This window comes from Natator depressus, chromosome 8 (genome assembly GCF_965152275.1).
Source record: "Natator depressus isolate rNatDep1 chromosome 8, rNatDep2.hap1, whole genome shotgun sequence".
Taxonomy (NCBI): domain Eukaryota; kingdom Metazoa; phylum Chordata; order Testudines; family Cheloniidae; genus Natator; species Natator depressus.
The window spans coordinates 51904181-51921293 of NC_134241.1; the positions used below are offsets into that span (position 1 = coordinate 51904181).

Here is a 17113-nt window from a genome sequence, read left to right on the forward strand (position 1 = left end):
CCTGGAAAACTTCTATAAACATATTTGTTAAAACCTCTTTAAACTGTTAAGCAGCTGTTTAGCTTTCTTTGTTTCCTAATCAGCCTCCAGCTTCTGCCACTTTTGTTTATGTGGTCATGAATTGTGAGAATACAAATACTGGATCATGGCAGCATCACTAACTGAATCAGGGGCATTGCTAAATAACAGTGTTCAAAAAGAAATAGAACATGATGATTTAAATGGAGTTTCGAAAACCCAGTTTCATGTTTTCCTGAGCATGGCAATAGTCTATTAAAGGAACAAATCAAATTTGGTTCAAAATTTAGATTTTGTAGACGTTTGTTTTCGTCTGTGTTCTTAAGTATAGGGCGTATTTAACAAATATATCTCTGCAACTCAAATACTGTCTGTCATGCTCTGGAGTGACTTACAACTGAGTGCCAGCCTCAGTGCAGATACCCCAAACTGGTAGTGTGTTCTCTAATTAGAATTCACCAAGCCAGTAACAAGTGTGAACTCCTGGATCACTACCAGTCTTACCATAGATTCACAGACAGTCCCCTTGGATCTCCAGTGCATCTTGCCACCCAGACAAACTGGACTTTGTGATAAAAGGTAACTCAAACTAAAAATCACGTCACATAAGGTTGCTCCCAGTCCCAAGAGACCTCCAGATCAGTTGGTATTCTACATTTTACACCAAAGACTACACTTGCAGCCAATTCTATTTTAAATGACCTAAAGGTTTATTAGCTAAGAAAAGGAAATGAGAGTTATTAGCAGGTAAAATATATGCACACGTGAGTCACTCTTTGTAATTCCAAATGGTGACAGTCATGTAATAAACTGCCAGTTTCCCAAAAGTCTTTTCAGGGTACCCAGATTGTCTCTGGGATCTCCGCTTTGCATCTGGTACACATCCCAAAAGTCCAGAGATGAATGATCTTTCCTTTAATCCATTCTTAAAGCGTCTTCTCACAGAAATCAAGCTGACAGGGTCACTATTCACGTGGCCTTTTCCTTTGATGACAGAGGGTGAGGAATGCATTTTGAGTCTTTGACCTCCGATCATCATGATGACCACTTGCTTTGAAATTAGCACTTTAACAGAAAAGTTCTTCATTTGCATTTCAAAAGGCTTCTTTCTTGTCTGATGGGTTATTTAGTTACAGTGGTATTTACAATATAAATGTTAGCTATTGCATTATAACAGGATACAAATAAGTGAAAACAATGCAAGTAACAACCCATTAGTTTTTCATTAAGTTTAAATGCCAGATACACTCTTATACATTAACAATTACTTTGATCTATACTAATACAAAAGTGAATTGACCTGTGGCTTCAGCATCAGCTGGCACCTGCTCTGCCAGTGTCACATAGGAGAATATAGAAGTTAAACTGTAGTTAGTCTGTTTATAATGGCTGATTTATTGTCCAAATTTGATTTGCTCCTTATAAAGGACTATTGAAGTGCAGAAACATAAACTAAACATAGTGAAAATTGAGTTATATTATAATTATTTTCATTTTCAATAATGTGAGGCAGAGATTCTAAAACTTTCATTGCCTGAAATAAGATATTAGTAGAGTCTCTTGCAGGCTTCTTCCCTTCCCATTCATAATTGTGTAACATCCTGTGACAATTACAGCAATTGCTTACTTGGAAAAGTATTCTTAGTAAAGTGTGTACTTTTGGCTGTATTAAATATAATGTAGCAGCTGGAAACAAGGAGAGCCACCACCTTGTGACCATCCAGCACACTGGGATCCACAATTTGGAGACCACCGGTGTAATGTGTTTGTAATATAGGCAAGGAAATTTGTTGTGCGTTCCTCTTCTCCCAGCCTACCAAAAAAGACAGTCAATTACATATAGTGTTGTGACTTTGCCTACCAGGAAGCAAAGAGGCAATAATTCTGTCAGGCAAGCCCTGCATGTAAGGCCCCATTTCAGAGATTTCTCTTTGCTTTTGTTTTTCCCTCTGTTCCTGTTTCCTCTTGCCCAGCTTTGTCTTTCCTCTTTTCCTCATTTCTAAGCCCAGAACTGAAGAAAAGGACAAGTATAGTTGTTGGGTTTAGTGCTGGGTGGTGTTGGTGGTCTATGATATACAGGAGATCAAACTAGAGATCTGGTGGTCCCTTCTGGCCTTAAACTTCATGACTCTACACAGAGAGGGGGCACAAAATAGACCTCAAAAAGAGAGCAGAAAAAACGAGGAAGAAGGATGGTCGGCAGAGACAACCTCTACTGAGGATTCCCCTGCCTCCAGCTGAGAGACAGCCTTGTGGCAGAGTGTCAGTAACACACAAAGCCGCACAGCATTCCAAGAACTTTCCCATCAATCAGGTTTCCATTGAGATCGGAGCTGGTCAAAAATGGGGGGGAAAGGGGATTTTGAAAAAAATTTGGAAGTTTTCATTTTGCAGGGCTCAAAGCATCCTTCACCTAAGGAGGCATAAAGGAACCGAGCACTTTGAGGTCTGTGAAGGGGCTGGCCACAGTCTGGTCAGCCATGCTGGAAAAGAGACTTGCTGAGGAACACATCTTTTAACAAACTAGAGTCTCTTGTACAGTCAGGTTTAGTTTTAGAAGCGTATTTTTACTTTTGTTTGCTTGTGATTCATTCTGTCTTTATTCCTTATACTTGGTATCACTTAAACCTGTGACTTCTTGTTTAACTTTTACTAGAAACCATTCGGTGCTTTGATTAAAATAGTGTTTCTTAACCCAGTTAATGTCATAAGGTGCTGGGTATTTTCTCTTTAAGGGGACAATGAAATGGATCACTTCTGTAAATGATCAAGGCGAGGGCTCGACACTGCAGGGCAGATGGTTTCGGAGAAATTTGGGACTGGGAGAGTGTTGGGGTCACCCTGAAAAAAGTAACTGGGTGGTGGAAGCCAGAGTGTGATCTGCATGCTTGAATGCTGGCTGTTGGTGTCAGGGCTGTTAGCCACATCAGCATTGTATTTAAGGCACCCCGAGTTTCAGGACAGGCAATGACACAACCCCTTACTGGTCTGGGTTGAACCCCAAGGTGTCGTAGATGCCCAATTCCCAATTGGCTTTCACTGCAAGTTCGGTACCTAACTGCTCTTTGCACCTTTGAAAAGTTCCCCTTCAAGAAAGTCCCTCCTCGTCTAAAGATCTTGATGCTTTTTCATTGTGTTCGGGCACAGATATCAGATTGGCTTGCCTCTGCAACAACAACCAGAGTAGCCAGCTTTTTCGCTTGGGCTGTTAAGTCTAAAGCCCTGCCCACAAGTATATTTATCATAGAATCATAGGACTGGGTGGGACCTCGAGAGGTCATAGAATCATAGAATATCAGGATTGGAAGGAACCTCAGGAGGTCATCTAGTCCAACCCCCTGCTCAAAGCAGGACCAATCCCCAATTAAATCATCCCAGCCTGGGCTTTGTCAAGCCTGACCTTGAAAACCTCTAAGGAAGGAGAATCCACCACCTTCCTAGGTAACCCATTCCAGTGCTTCACCACCCTCCTAGTGAAAAAGTTTTTTTCCTAGCATCCAACCTAAACCTCCCCCACTGCAACTTGAGACCATTACTCCTTGTTCTGTCATCTGGTACCACTGAGAACAGTCTAGATCCATCGTCTTTGGAACCCCCTTTCAGGTAGTTGAAAGCAGCTATCAAATCCCCCCTCATTCTTTATGCAGATTTAATAATCCCAGTTCCCTCAGCCTCTCCCCATAAGTCATGTGCTGCAGCCCCCTAATAATTTTTGTTGCCCTCCACTGGACTCTTTCCAATTTTACCACATCCTTCCAGTTCCCTGCACTGATAGCGGGACTAAGTATTATCTAGATCATTCCTGACAGGTGTTTGTCTAACCTGGACAGCCTCCCTAAGCAATTTATTTCAGTGCTTAACCACTCTGACAGGTAGGAAGTTTTTCCTAATGTCCAACCTAAACCTCCCTTGCTGCAGTTTAAACCCATTACATCTTGTCCTCTCCTCAGAGGTTAAGAAGAACAGTTCTTCTCCCTCCTCCTTGTAACCCCTTTTATGTATTTGAAAACTGTTATCATGTCCCCTCTCAGTCTTCTCTTCTGCAGACTAAACAAACCCAATTTTTTCAATCTTCCCTCGTAGTTCCTGTTTTCTAGACCTTTAATCATTTTTGTTGCCTTTTTCTGGACTTTCTCCAATTTGTTCGTGTCTTTCCTGAAATATGGCGCCCAGAACTGGACACAGGAGGCCTAATACTCCAGTTGAGGCCTAATCAGCACGGAGTGGAAGAATTACTTCTTGTGTCTAGCTTACAACATTCCTGCTTACAACATTCTTGCTTACAACATTCATCCCAGAATGATGTCTGCTTTTTTTTTTTTTTTTTTTTTTTTGCAACAGTGTTACATTGTTGACTCATATTTAACTTGTGATCACTATGATTCCCAGATCCCTTTCCGCAGTACTCCCTTCCCAGGCAGTCATTTCCCATTTTGCATGTGTGCAACTGATTTTCCTTCCTAAATGGAGTACTTTGCATTTGTCCTTATTGAATTTCATCCTGTTTACTTCAGACCATTTCTCCAGTTTGTCCAGATCACTTTGAATTTTAATCCTTGCAACCCTTCCCAGCTTGGTATCATCCACAAACTTTATAAGTGTATAACCAGTTTTGCACCCACCTTATAGTAGCTCCATCTAGGTTGCATATCCCTAGTTTGTTTATGAGAAGGTCATGCGGGACAGTTTCAGAAGCTTTACTAAAGTCAAGATATACCATGTCTACCACTTCCCCCCCTATCCACAAGGCTTGTTACCCTGTCAAAGAAAGCTATCAGGTTGGTTTGACATGATTTGTTCTTGAGAAATCCCTGCTGACTATTACTTATCCCCTTATTATCTTCTAGATGTTTACAAATTGATTGCTTAATTATTTGCTCCATTATCTTTCCAGGTACTGAAGTTAAGCTGGCTGGTCTGTAATTCCCTGGGTTTTTTTTTATTCCCCTTTTTATAGTTTGGCACTCTATTTGCCCTTTTTCAGTCTTCTGGAATCTCTCCCGTCTTCCATGTCTTTTCAAAGATAATCACTAATGGCTCAGATATCTCCTCAGTCAGCCCCTTGAGTATTCTAGGATGCTTTTCATCAGGCCCTGGTGACTTGAAGACATTTAACTTGTCTAAGTAATTTTTAACTTGTTCTTTCCCTATTTTAGCCTCTGATCCTACCTCATTTTCACTGGCATTCACTATGTTAGATGTCCAATCACCACCAATCTTCTTGGTGAAAACTGAAACTAAGAAGTCATTAAGTACCTCTGCCATTTCCACATTTTCTGTTACTGTTTTTCCCCACTCATTGAGTTAAGGGCCTACCCTGTCCTTGGTCTTCCTCTTGCTTCTCATGTATTTGTAGAATGTTTTCTTATTACCCTTTATGTCTCTAGCTAGTTTGAACTTGTTTTGTGCCTTGGCCTTTCTAGTTTTGTCCCTACATACTTGTGGTGTTTGTTTATATTCGTCCTTTGTAATTTGACCTAGTTTCCACTTTTTGTAGGACTCTTTTTTGATTTTTAGATTATTGACAATCTCCTGATTAAGCCAGGGTGGTCTCTTGCCATACTTCCTATCTTTCCTATGCAGTGGGATAGTTTGCTCTTGTGTCCTTAATAATGTCTCTTTGGAAAACTGCCACCTGTCTTCAATTGTTTTTCCCCTTAGACTTGCTTGCCATAGGATATTACCTACCAACTCCCTGAGTTTGCTAAAGTCTGCCTTCTTGAAATGAATTGTCTTTATTTTGCTGTTCTCCCTACCATTCCTTAGAATCGTGAACTCTACCATTTTATGATCACTTTCACCCACACTGCTTTCCACTTTCAAATTCTCAACCAGTTCCTTTCTATTTGTCAGAATCAAATCTAGAACAGCCTCTTCCCTACTAGCTTCCTCCACCTTCGGAAATAAAAAATGGTCTCCAATACATTCTAAGAACTTGTTGGATAATCTGTGCCCTACTGTGTTGTTTTCCCAACAGATGTCTGAGTAGTTGAAGTCCCCCATCACCATCAAGTCTTATGCTTTGGATGATTGTTAGTTGTTTAAAAAAAGCCTCATCCACCTCTTCTTCCTGGTTAGGTGGTCCGTAGTAGACCCCTACCATGACATCACCCTTGTTTTTTACTCCCTTTATCCTTACCCAGAGACTTTCAACAAGTCTGTTTCCTATTTCCATCTCAACCTCAGTCCAAGTGTATATATTTTTAATATACAAGGCAACACCTTCCTTTTTTCCCTGCCTGTCGTTCCTGAGCAAGCTATACCTTTTTATACCAATATTCCAGGCATGCGTATTATCCCACCAAGTCTCTGTGATGCCAACTATGTCATAGTTGTGTTTATTTACTAGCATTTTGAGTTTTTCCTGCTTATTCCCCATACTTCTCACATTAGTATACAGGCATCTAAGATACTGATTTGATATCCCCACCCCCCCACCCCCAGTTCTGTCTTGTCTCTCCCTTATCCCTACTACAACAGCCCATGCTCCCCCCACCCCCAAATTTCGACCCTTCTCCCAGGTCTCCATGTTTTTTACTTGCCTGTGGGCTTGCCTGCATGGGACTGGGGCAAAGAGCTATACCACTGCTTTCTTCCTCTATCCCTTTTCAGAGTTTTGAGGAAGGCAAAGCAGGACAAAGCGGAGGTAATGCTGTCAAGCCTCTTGAAGGCCCTTGCCCCTATTTTTTTGAGCTGATGAGCCTGTCATTAGGACATTACTTGACCTTTTGGACCTGTCGATCCAAGGCCCACAATCCTCCTCTTTCAGTGTGATTTGGAGAGCTTGTAAATAAAGCATAGCTGCTTCCTAGAAGAGGAAATCTGTTCTGAAATTGCAGTCTTTCTACCTAGCAACAGAGAGCCTACTTCTGTGAAATACGCATGAATTTGGAACCGTTTTTGGTTGTTGTTCAGTGGGGCAGTGAGAGGAATATCAATGCCAGCGCAAGACATCTTAATGCTCTCTTTGTAGGATTTCAAAAAGAGCTCAGTGTCTATAACCTGAGCATCTACTCTTCTGTCCTTTCTCTTATTGGAGTTCTTTCAGGAGCAGGGACACTATTTCCCAGCTGGTTTTTATTCAGTTTTGTTGGAGACTCCTACATCATCCAGTGACTCCTCAGTGGGACCTGTCCTTCATTTTGCAGGTACTCATACGTTTGCATTTGAATCCCAATGTGGTGGCACAGTGCCCCACCCCCATGCCAGATTGGGTTACAGCAGGCCAGAGTGGCTGCGCAAGGCGGTAGCCAACCAGGGAGGGCCTGTTAGAGAGCCAGTCAGGGCCAGTATTACAGCCAGCCAATCAGGGCTAGGCTAGGCCCTATATAAAGGCTGCCCAGGCAAGAGGCAGGGAGTTTCTCCCAGACCTTGAAGGGAGAAGGTCTGTCTCCTGAGCGAAGAAGACCAGCACCCAGGACAGTGCAGTGCTGGGCAGGCTTGGGGGAGCTGAGGAGAGCTCTAGCCCAATACCTGCCGGGCTGCAGGCCCTGATAGAAGGGCCCACAAGGTGCAAGGGGGCTGAAGGGGAAGCGGCCCAGGGAGGAGAGGCGGACAAGGGGAGCGAAGGAGGGCAGGGAGGCTTTCGCCAGAGGGTTCCTGGGCCGGGACCCAGAGTAGAGGGCGAGCCTGGGTCCCCCCCCCCCTTCCCCCTTGTACTATACCTGGTCATTAGGAGTGGCCATAGCGGACTGCACCCGACCCCTGATAGAAGGGGTTAGACTTTGGGGATGTGGTTGGCCACTGCGGCTGGGGTGAAGAGAAAAGACTGCTGTTAACCCCTCTCTGGAAGGGGGCGAGTGTGGACTTGGGGGCACTGCTGAGGGCTGTGTCCCGAAGAGGACGCCGCTGAGCAAGGAGCAACGCGGGTCGAGACGCCAATCTAGGGCAAGAGACTGGTGGGACACCACCAGCAGAGGGCGTGCCGCATGAACTGAGCTAATTCCCAGAGTGAACAGCAGGAGGCGCTGTGGTGGTGAGTCCCAACCCCATCACACCAGGAGAAAATCTCCTTCCCCAGATGCTGCCCAAGCTACCCTTTTAAAGTTCTGCTTTCAGTTGTCATAATACCTTGTCAGATGGATGGGAGAATTCTAAGCTCCCTCATTTTCTCTCTCTCCTACACATGTGTGCACACCTCCTTCAGTATTTTCCAGGAAAGATGGTATTCGTTCTCCTGCCAGAATTCATCCTTGAAGGGGACATGAATTCTGCTTTAGTTAACCTGTCCTGTTCCCAGCTTTATCCAAGCCCTGCTTCTCTCCAAGGTGGGAAATATCAGTGTGATATTCCCACACAGAGGTGTGAGCTTCTACTGAATTCTTTCATGAGAGTTCAGAAAGCTTCATAGCACACACAATTGTTGAAAACTGCTGCAAGGGTGTAAAAGCTCACTTTAACCGCCAGATAGGTAATGACCAGTATTGTTTGCTGCTTAGCCAGCCAAATGCTAGTGTACCAGTTTGGTCAAACATCACCTACTGTTCATAAAGCACTATCACTTAGACTGCATACACCTGAGTGTTCCTTCAGTTGTAGAATTCTGCAATCAGCATGATAAGGTAGGCCCTTCCCAGAGCACCACTTGGTGAATGCAATGTATGTCTTTGACTGAATCCCTTGGAAGGAAAGGAGAAGAGTGATGTAGAACAAAAGAAGTTTAGTCTCTGTAATTCCTTTTCTTAGTCTTCTCCCCTGTCATCCTTCATCCTACCCTCCTTTCCTCTGAGGAGATGCCACCCTATATTCTTATACCTTTTCTGATTTCTCTGTTAACTGTCTGTGACATTCCCCTGTTATTATCTGGACTAGTGATCTGCTAGGTCACTCCAGTCCTCAATTCTGGGAGCCAGCCTTACCCTGCTCTGCTGTGAGAATCCCCACTCCTGGGCTGTTCACGCACAGCCTCTAACATGTAAGCTGCTCCTTGGATTGTGCAACCAAATGACACTAGCCAATATCTCTGGTCCCAGACACAACCCTAGGAACCTCCGTCTTGCGGTGTCCAGTTATGCCCGCTGGATGCTGCAAGCTTATATGAGTTTGTCAATTTAACAAAGAAATGGATATGTACTAGGCTTGCTATCCCAAGGGGAGTCTCTGACATGCTTCAAACCAAATGCACTGTTTCAGGTAGAATAAACAAACAAATTTATTAACTACAAAGATAGATTTTAAGTGATTGTAAGTCAAAGCACAAGAAGTCAGATTTGGTCAAAGGAAATAAAAGCAAAACGCATTCTAAGCTGATCTTAACACTTTCAGTGCCCTTATAAACTTAGATGCTTCTCACCACAGGCTGGCAGGTTGCCCTTCAGCCAGGCTCTCCCCTTTGATCAGCACTTAAGTCACTTGGTGGTGATGGTGTCTGTAGATGGAGGTGGAAGAGAGAGCCAGCATGGCAAACATCTCTCCCTTTTATCATGTTCTTTCTTCCCTATTGGCTCCTTCCCCCCTCCCCCCCCACTTCAGAGTCAGGTGAGCATTACCTCATCATAGTCCCAAACTGACCAAGGGAAGGGAGGGGTGACTCATTCGAGAGTCCAACAGATCCTTTGTCGCTCCCTAGGCCAATGTCTTTTGTTCCTTTGAGGCTGGGCTGGGTTTGTTTCATACATGCCCGGATGAGGTGTGAACTGCCCCTCTGCTCTTGGAGAGTTTTGCCTGGGCCTCTGCTCCTGGAGAGTTTTTGTCTAGGCTTTTTTTAAGCCATGAGGACACATTTTCAGCCTCATAACTATATACTTGAAATTACAACCTATAACATTACTATAACAATAATGCTCAGTGCATGATGAGCCTTCCGAAGACACCCAACATGACAAACTTTGCATTGGATACCACACAAACATGTTACAAGGATGAACATGAGGGTGCAAGGGTGTTTCCCCGAGGTACAGTGTGTCATGCTGTCCTCCCTCTCAGAGCCTCTCTTGGGGGAAGTGAAAGGACTGACCTCTGATATACAGGGCTTGGTTGACAGAGTCTTTGCTACTGTGTTTCCTTGTAGTCAAAGCCATAGCACTTTGTCCTTAACTGTTGGTTCCTGTTAGCCCTCTTTTTTCCCCCCATACTATTATGACAAAAAGGAATTATTAGGGTGTGATTTTCTTTTGTCTTATATATGTATGAATGACAGTTTCTTTAACTACACTAGGGTGGATCTATGGAAATGTGCAGAGCACTAATGAAAGTGCGGGACACCTAAAAATTGCCCTTTCACACTTGTTTGGTGAGATGCATTTTTTTTCCAAACTCTTCAATAAGTATGAAAGGAGTTGTCAAACTGTGAAACCACGTGCATAACTGGTTGTAAACATAGCTAGAACCTTAGAAGTTCTGTTCCTCTGTAATCTCCATTGCAGCCTGTTGGGCCTTCACATTACTTTTGGATTATTAAATTGCAAAGAATTCTTGTACAGTAGCTTGCCCCCTTTCACACTCTCAGCAGACGAAGTCCCCTTGTGTGGACAACTCAAAAGACTAAACAAAGAGGAAAAGGGTACTGGGTTTATTTCAGTTCTCCCTCTTTCACTCCTCCTTTATTACATAAATAGAATAAAATACCATATATGTTGATATCATAACTAATAAAACTATTGCAAACAATGTTTTTCAGCCTTGTTTTGACCATGTATTCCAAAGTAATGTCTGCCTGACCTCCTTACTAGTTGTCCATATGTATTTTGGGACAGCTTTTATCCACAATGAGGTTCCTTCTTTTCCTTTTCTGATTATATAACGTACATATATTTTAATTAAGGTAAACAGATACTCTTGTGCCAAATATAAGGTTCATGGCTCAATGTGGGTTAGCACTGAAACTAAGCAAATAGTAAAGGAGTACTTGTGGCACCTGAGAGACTAACCAATTTATTTGAGCATAAGCTTTCGTGAGCTACAGCTCACTTCATCAGATGCATCCAATGAAGTGAGCTGTAGCTCACGAAAGCTTATGCTCAAATAAATTGGTTAGTCTCTAAGGTGCCACAAGTACTCCTTTTCTTTTTGCGAATACAGACTAACACGGCTGTTACTCTGAAACCTAAGCAAATAGTGGAAGAGTTTTCAAGAGATACTCCCTAGCATTCAAAAGAATGTTTTATTTGATTTCATGTTCTTTCTGAGTAAGTTGAAGCACTCAAGGTTTACTAGTGTGAATACATATGGAAACAAAATTTTAGCATGAATGTTCAAAAGATGTAATTTCAAATTGTAATATTTGTAACATGCAGTTTGGACAGCCTTTGGACTATGCATTATTTGCTGATGAAATTCTGTCTATGTTCGTGTATGCAACCTGTCATGTGGGGTCTGAATACCTAATTTTGAATAACAATTAAGAATTGTGGGGTCTACTCATGGACAAGAAAGAAAAATCATCAAATTGTTAGAAATTATTTAGCTGTACGTAGCATAAAATTCAGTTAGTAGTAATGCTTTCACGAGCAGTGAAGCATAAAATATGCTGTACAAAGAAACCGTTTTGCAGTATCATAGTATTGCACAGTAGCATTGCCTGCCAGCATTTTTGCTTCTACTTTCAGGAGAATTAGTTGTGAAATGTAAATGTCTTTGATATTATGGGTTTCTGATGCTTATTAGCCATATTCTAATCACCTACCTTCTTCCTCCCCCCATTTTTCTTTGTACTTTCTTACTGATTTCAATCATATTTTCCTCTTTTGTGCAGCACTGATCACATCATTGACTTTTTATAAATAATTAATTTTAAGAATATTTCAGTTTGAATTCACACTATTCATCAGGAATGATGGTATATCAGTAGTGTTTTTCAAGCGCAAAACTTATATAAAAATAGAATGAATTTCATTAAAATGAACAGTAAACCAAAGGGGAAAAATTTAAAAAGTAAAAATATTTTGGTAAAATTAATTGGTCTGTTTAAGAGATCAGCTGTATAATATAACTTCATTTTACTGCTCTGAGAATTGTTGTGGAACAACTTATATATAAAAACAATTCTGTCATTGCCAGTTATTTCTGTATCATACATTTTCCGTGCTTGTTTTTTACTTGTCCTAGAAGGCCTGAAGAATAATATTCCAAGAAACAATAGTGTGTTAACACTTTTTTTTTTCTCTCTAAAATCCAAGGTGCAGGAACTCCATGAGGAAGAAGCTCAGTGGGTGAATTATGATGAGGATGAGCTCTGTGTGAAGATGCAGTTGGCAGATGGGATATTCGAGGCCTTAATCAGAGACACTATTAATGTTCTGAACCAGATAAATGAAAAACAAGGGAGACTACTGCTTTTGTGACATCCGTGAAAATAAACCAAAAACTGCGAAACTTCTTGTCATGGGCTTTCTGACTCCTGACATATACTACATCTCCACTATAGCAATATTGCTGCTGGACTTTCATACATGTTTTTAAAGGCAGTTCAGATGTGATAAGGGAACACAGTACTACATCCCCCTGCCTTTAGAGACCTTACACTGGATTTGTTGTTGCAACCAAGCATGGTCCTTCACTTAATGCTGGCTTGTGGTATAGTCATACCATCCTTTTGCTAATTCAGCACACACAGTATAAGTCAGCACCTTTCCATGGTATCAGACTGGGACTATGAACTTCAAATTGTACGCTGAAGGTGGTTGGATGCGGTTGGGTTGAGATACTGGTCACTTGGCCCAAAATTGCTGTCAGCAATCTAAACTGATCTTTAGAAAGGTGTATTGGGTGATTTTGATAACTGCTTGTCAGTTTTTAGCCATAAATGGACATTACGGCAATTAATAGTGTTACATTATTAACCACTTTGTACCTGCAGTCCTAACAATATGCATCAATTTTTCCACTCCAGAGTCCATTTCATTCCCTTGAAATCCATTCCCATCTTTCTTCATGCAGTGTGGTACCAGACATGATCGGTGGGCTAACAAAGGGGAAATTGGATGAGCTTGCTTTTTTGCATTCATCTAAAGAATTCTTACTTGTTTCCTGTCTAATTTGCTTCAGTCAAGAGTAAGACCAAAGTAAAGGCCACCAAAAACTGGGCATAAGAGACTACACATTGGTCAGCTTTACTCCTACCAAGCAGCATTTCTTCAGCTCCTGAACTACCAGCAGCTCTTAGATAAATGGATACTCAGGATTCTCTCAGGCAGTAGACACGCAGGAGTGGAAAACGTTTCTTCACAAAACTTTGGCCTTCAATAGCTTGGCTTCCTCCCTTGCTACCACCCAACCCTAATAAATCAGAGAAGCAGTTATTTGAACGATTAGGGAAATGAGTGTATTCACCAAAGAGAGTGATGTCCAGTGCTTGACTGTGTACTTGTTCTGTGGTTGTGGGATTTTTAACTTATTTTAAGATAATTTATTAAATTGGAGTTAAGGAAAGTGTCCAGTGCAGTGGTTGCACTGTCTTAGGCCTTGAAACAGCAGAACCTGTGAAAGGTACCTATGTAATACTGCATCTGTCCTAGAAACTTCTAGGGTCCATATTCTTTGCACAAAAATCCAGCTTCTTGAGACAGAGGGGTAGAAAGAAACAAACCTCAGTGGTCAAATGTGGGAAGGAAAGGGGAAAACTATGAAAAGAGCTTCACCTGGGCAAATGCCAGCGATTGTGGAGTGTTTAAAGGAGTAATCTGAAGACAAGATGTGAAAATATTTTCTGCTCCCTTGTTACCTGCCTTCCTTCTCACAAATGTTATTTTTCCAGAGCGTTAGGCAGCCACCCTGTTGTATTTTTGGAGCTGTGCCCTTCGTCTTGAGTGCTTTCTTAATCTGTCCTCCCTCTTTTTGTGTTTCTTGGATGAACACAGACAATGTGGGGTTGAGTATTAATGCCTTACTAATGGAAGTCCTGTTTACTAACATGGGATGAGACCCAAAGCGGATTCATGTTCTCCAGACACATTGGAGTATTGAAGTGCATGCAAAAGCATGTTAGGAGGCACCCAAAGATACTGCAGCCCATGATATGCATGTGGGAAGATTTCTGCTCTTTTCCTTCCATCTGTTTTTGTTTCTTGGGTTTCCGGCTATGTATACATGTGCTATTGCTCCATTATGTTTTTCTCTCTTTCCATCTTTATATTTGGGAAACTGTCATTGAAATATTTGCATTTTGCACAATGACACACAACTGGTAATTTTTTTAAATCAGGGACAGCACTGAGAAATGTTGGCTTTTCAACCCAATCAGATTCTCATGTGTGAGTTTATTAATGGTGAGCCATATCCATGAGAGCTTAATGAGCAAAGAACAAATAGGAGCAAATAGTGTCTTGGAACACCTCAGGGCACATGTATCAGTCTGTATGTGGTAGCGTTCTTTCTAGCTGTCCAGAAGTCAGATGATTTCATGAGTGGTATGCATCTTTTTCATGAGTGAGTCACTTGTGTATGTAAATTAGCATCCTGATGCTGAACCTCAACACTGTCTTAAGCATTTGACAAAAACCAGCTACAGCTGCTGTTTAACCAGCATGGTGTCATTAATCAGGTCACTGTCTGATTCCTTTTCCTGGGCCTGTCTTCTTTTCAACAGAGAATATTGTTGTTTTTATAGATAGTTATAGAAGAGGGCAGAGTACCAGCAGAAGGAGAGAAACCTGCAAAGTAGGTTTGTGGCATGGGTATCATAGAAATAAATTAGTTTCCATCCCTGGGATCCCATGGCCATTGCTGAGATAGTAAGATAGCCTGCATCTCTGAGGCTTCCTGCTGGAATATAGAGTTTGTGCATGTGTGGTACATGCACCAGCGGAGAGTGTATTGTACTGTCAGTCTTTCAAGATGTGGAAAAAGATTGGAGATTACTTTTGCCCTTGTTGGCTTGAGTAAGCAAACATCTAGGTATCAGCTGCAGAAACAGTTGCTACCTTTCCAGCTCTTAGGGCAGAAAGAAACTGTGTAAAAGTAATGTTTTTGGAGAGATCACCATTTATTTTTGGTACCAATTTGTAATGGGAGCAGCCTAGACTAAAACAACTTTGGCTGTTAAATTACATTCTCAACGCTTGATAATTGTTGAGGTACACTGGGGGCTAGGACTGATGATCATCAAGATTTGGTGATGGTTCTTTCAGGTCAGGCTTTGTGATGAATTGTTGAAGTAGCATGGGGAAGCCTTGAACTGAATAAAGAGAGAGCTGAATTTCACACACACACGCGTGCGCGCGCGCCCCTCTATCCCTTTTATCTCAAGCCCAAGTTCTGTCTGGGTCATGGCTGAATTATCTTGGTGCAACAGTGTTGGAAAATCCAAGGTTGAGGGAACATGGAAACTCCAGAATTTTTCTGAGCCCAAAAATAGGGTGGGCCCTCTATGGCAGAGTCAGAAAGCACTGGATGGAGTCGATATGAAGACCTATGTCCCTTTTCAGTCTAGGAGAAGGACTATTAATGCAAGGTAGAACTGCCCAGCATTGTGTGAATATGGAGAGAGACCACCTCTCTGACTAGGATAATTCCCGAGCTACAGATCTGGGCTATTACTACTTCATCTTTCAGAAAAGGTTTTGTTGCTCATAAAGTTTTGTGGCCTGTTTGAAAAATTTATCTTGTTCACTTTCCTTTCTTGAAAAAGTGGCCTTAGCTTTTTGCAATACTTGAATAAATTGTGTATGTGCAAAAGATTTTCAGTAGCACAGCGTTAGAGAGCATTTAAATAACTCTTCTGCAAAGAACTGAGTGTAGTTCAGACTTTCAGATCCCATTGCTACCTTAAGAATACTAGGGGAATAAATTACTATTCAGCAGAGTAACAGTTGAAACTTACAAGGTATTTAGTTCAAATTGTAGGAATTTTGAAGTGTCTACAAATCAGCTAAAATGGAGAAAAGCAAAATATCCAGAACACATTTGAAATATAAAAATTAAAAATGCAAAAATATATATAAATGAAAAAGGAGTACTGTAATTAACCTGCATTTAATAGGTTTTTTCCTTGACTTTGCAGAGCCTTTTTATATACATTTGCAAAGCCACCTTGGGAGACCCTCTCTCCCTGTGTACTGTATTGTGCAGATATTAAAATAAATAAACCTGTTTACTTTGTTTGTGTAAATAACCTGTTAACCTGGTTTCCAGGCCAGTTTTCAGCCAATAATCGCATCCAGTGCAGCTTTGCACAGTAGAGTTAAGGATGTGGGGGTTTTTTGTAATTATGAACTGTAAAATAACCAGGGTTTTCCCTGTGTACACCAGTGTAAATATCTTTGTTAACTGAAATGTACTTTGAGGATAAAACCTGTAAATAAACTGATTTATAAATTAATTGTCTTATTTCCTGCTTCTTTATAAAATGGAGTATAATTACACAAATAGCTGATAATTCTGAAGGTGCCCAGTGGATTTGTTCTTGGTAACATATTCCACCTTATCCCTGATGCTGCACTTTGGTCCCAATAACAATCTGCTAAATCCTATTATAATTGCCTTAATTGTAATAATACCTTATAGCATGTCCTTGCATGTTTGTTAAAGCTGGCTGAGTGTTGTGACAAAAAACAGAAAAGTCATTGCTTTGTTTTTCAAAAATACAAGTCACAATTTTTAATTGAAAAGGTTAAAAATGAGTCATGGTAAACTTTTCATAATGGACTTTAAAAATCTTCAATTTAAAATTATACTAAAAATGTGTTTCAAATAGGAAATATCAATAATATATTTAAGAAGTGGATAAAATTTTCCTAGAAATGATCCTAGGTCTTGTGTTATATATTCCTAAATGAGATGGTTTTATGGGTCTGCTCTTGTCTTCTCTGAACCCATCTTTATATAGTAAAAAGGAGTGTTCTCCAGAAGGTGCTGTTTGTTGCTAGGAAGGGAGCACTGCGTCCATTACACTTGGTTCATATTTGGAAGATTATCTTCATAATTGTCAGGGTTAGAAATGTAGTAATTTTTAAAATGAAAGCTAATGGAGCTCTGCAGAAGGCTATTGAGCAGCCATGACTTTTACTGTAACTTGCAGAAATCACAGGATTCATGACAGCCAGCCTTCTTCATGATTAAATGCAAAAAAAACTAGCACTAATGCAATATTAAGGTTGCAAGATCAAGCACTTTGGTAGAGATGTTCCTACAACTAAGGTTGCTATCTAGCTATTTTAAC

General features: G+C 41.2%; 1 protein-coding gene across 3 annotated transcripts in view; it reads left to right on the top strand.

The window, feature by feature from the left end:
• CEP350 (centrosomal protein 350) overlaps window positions 1–16194 on the top strand; it is a 134671-nt gene extending 118477 nt beyond the window's left edge. For all 3 annotated transcript variants that reach the window (XM_074961052.1, XM_074961053.1, XM_074961051.1), the window contains one exon: window positions 12135–16194. In XM_074961052.1, coding sequence (XP_074817153.1) covers window positions 12135–12299 — 165 coding nt within the window. In that variant the 3' untranslated portion in view covers window positions 12300–16194. The remainder of the gene's footprint in view (window positions 1–12134) is intronic.
• The last annotated feature ends 919 nt before the right edge of the window (window positions 16195–17113 follow it).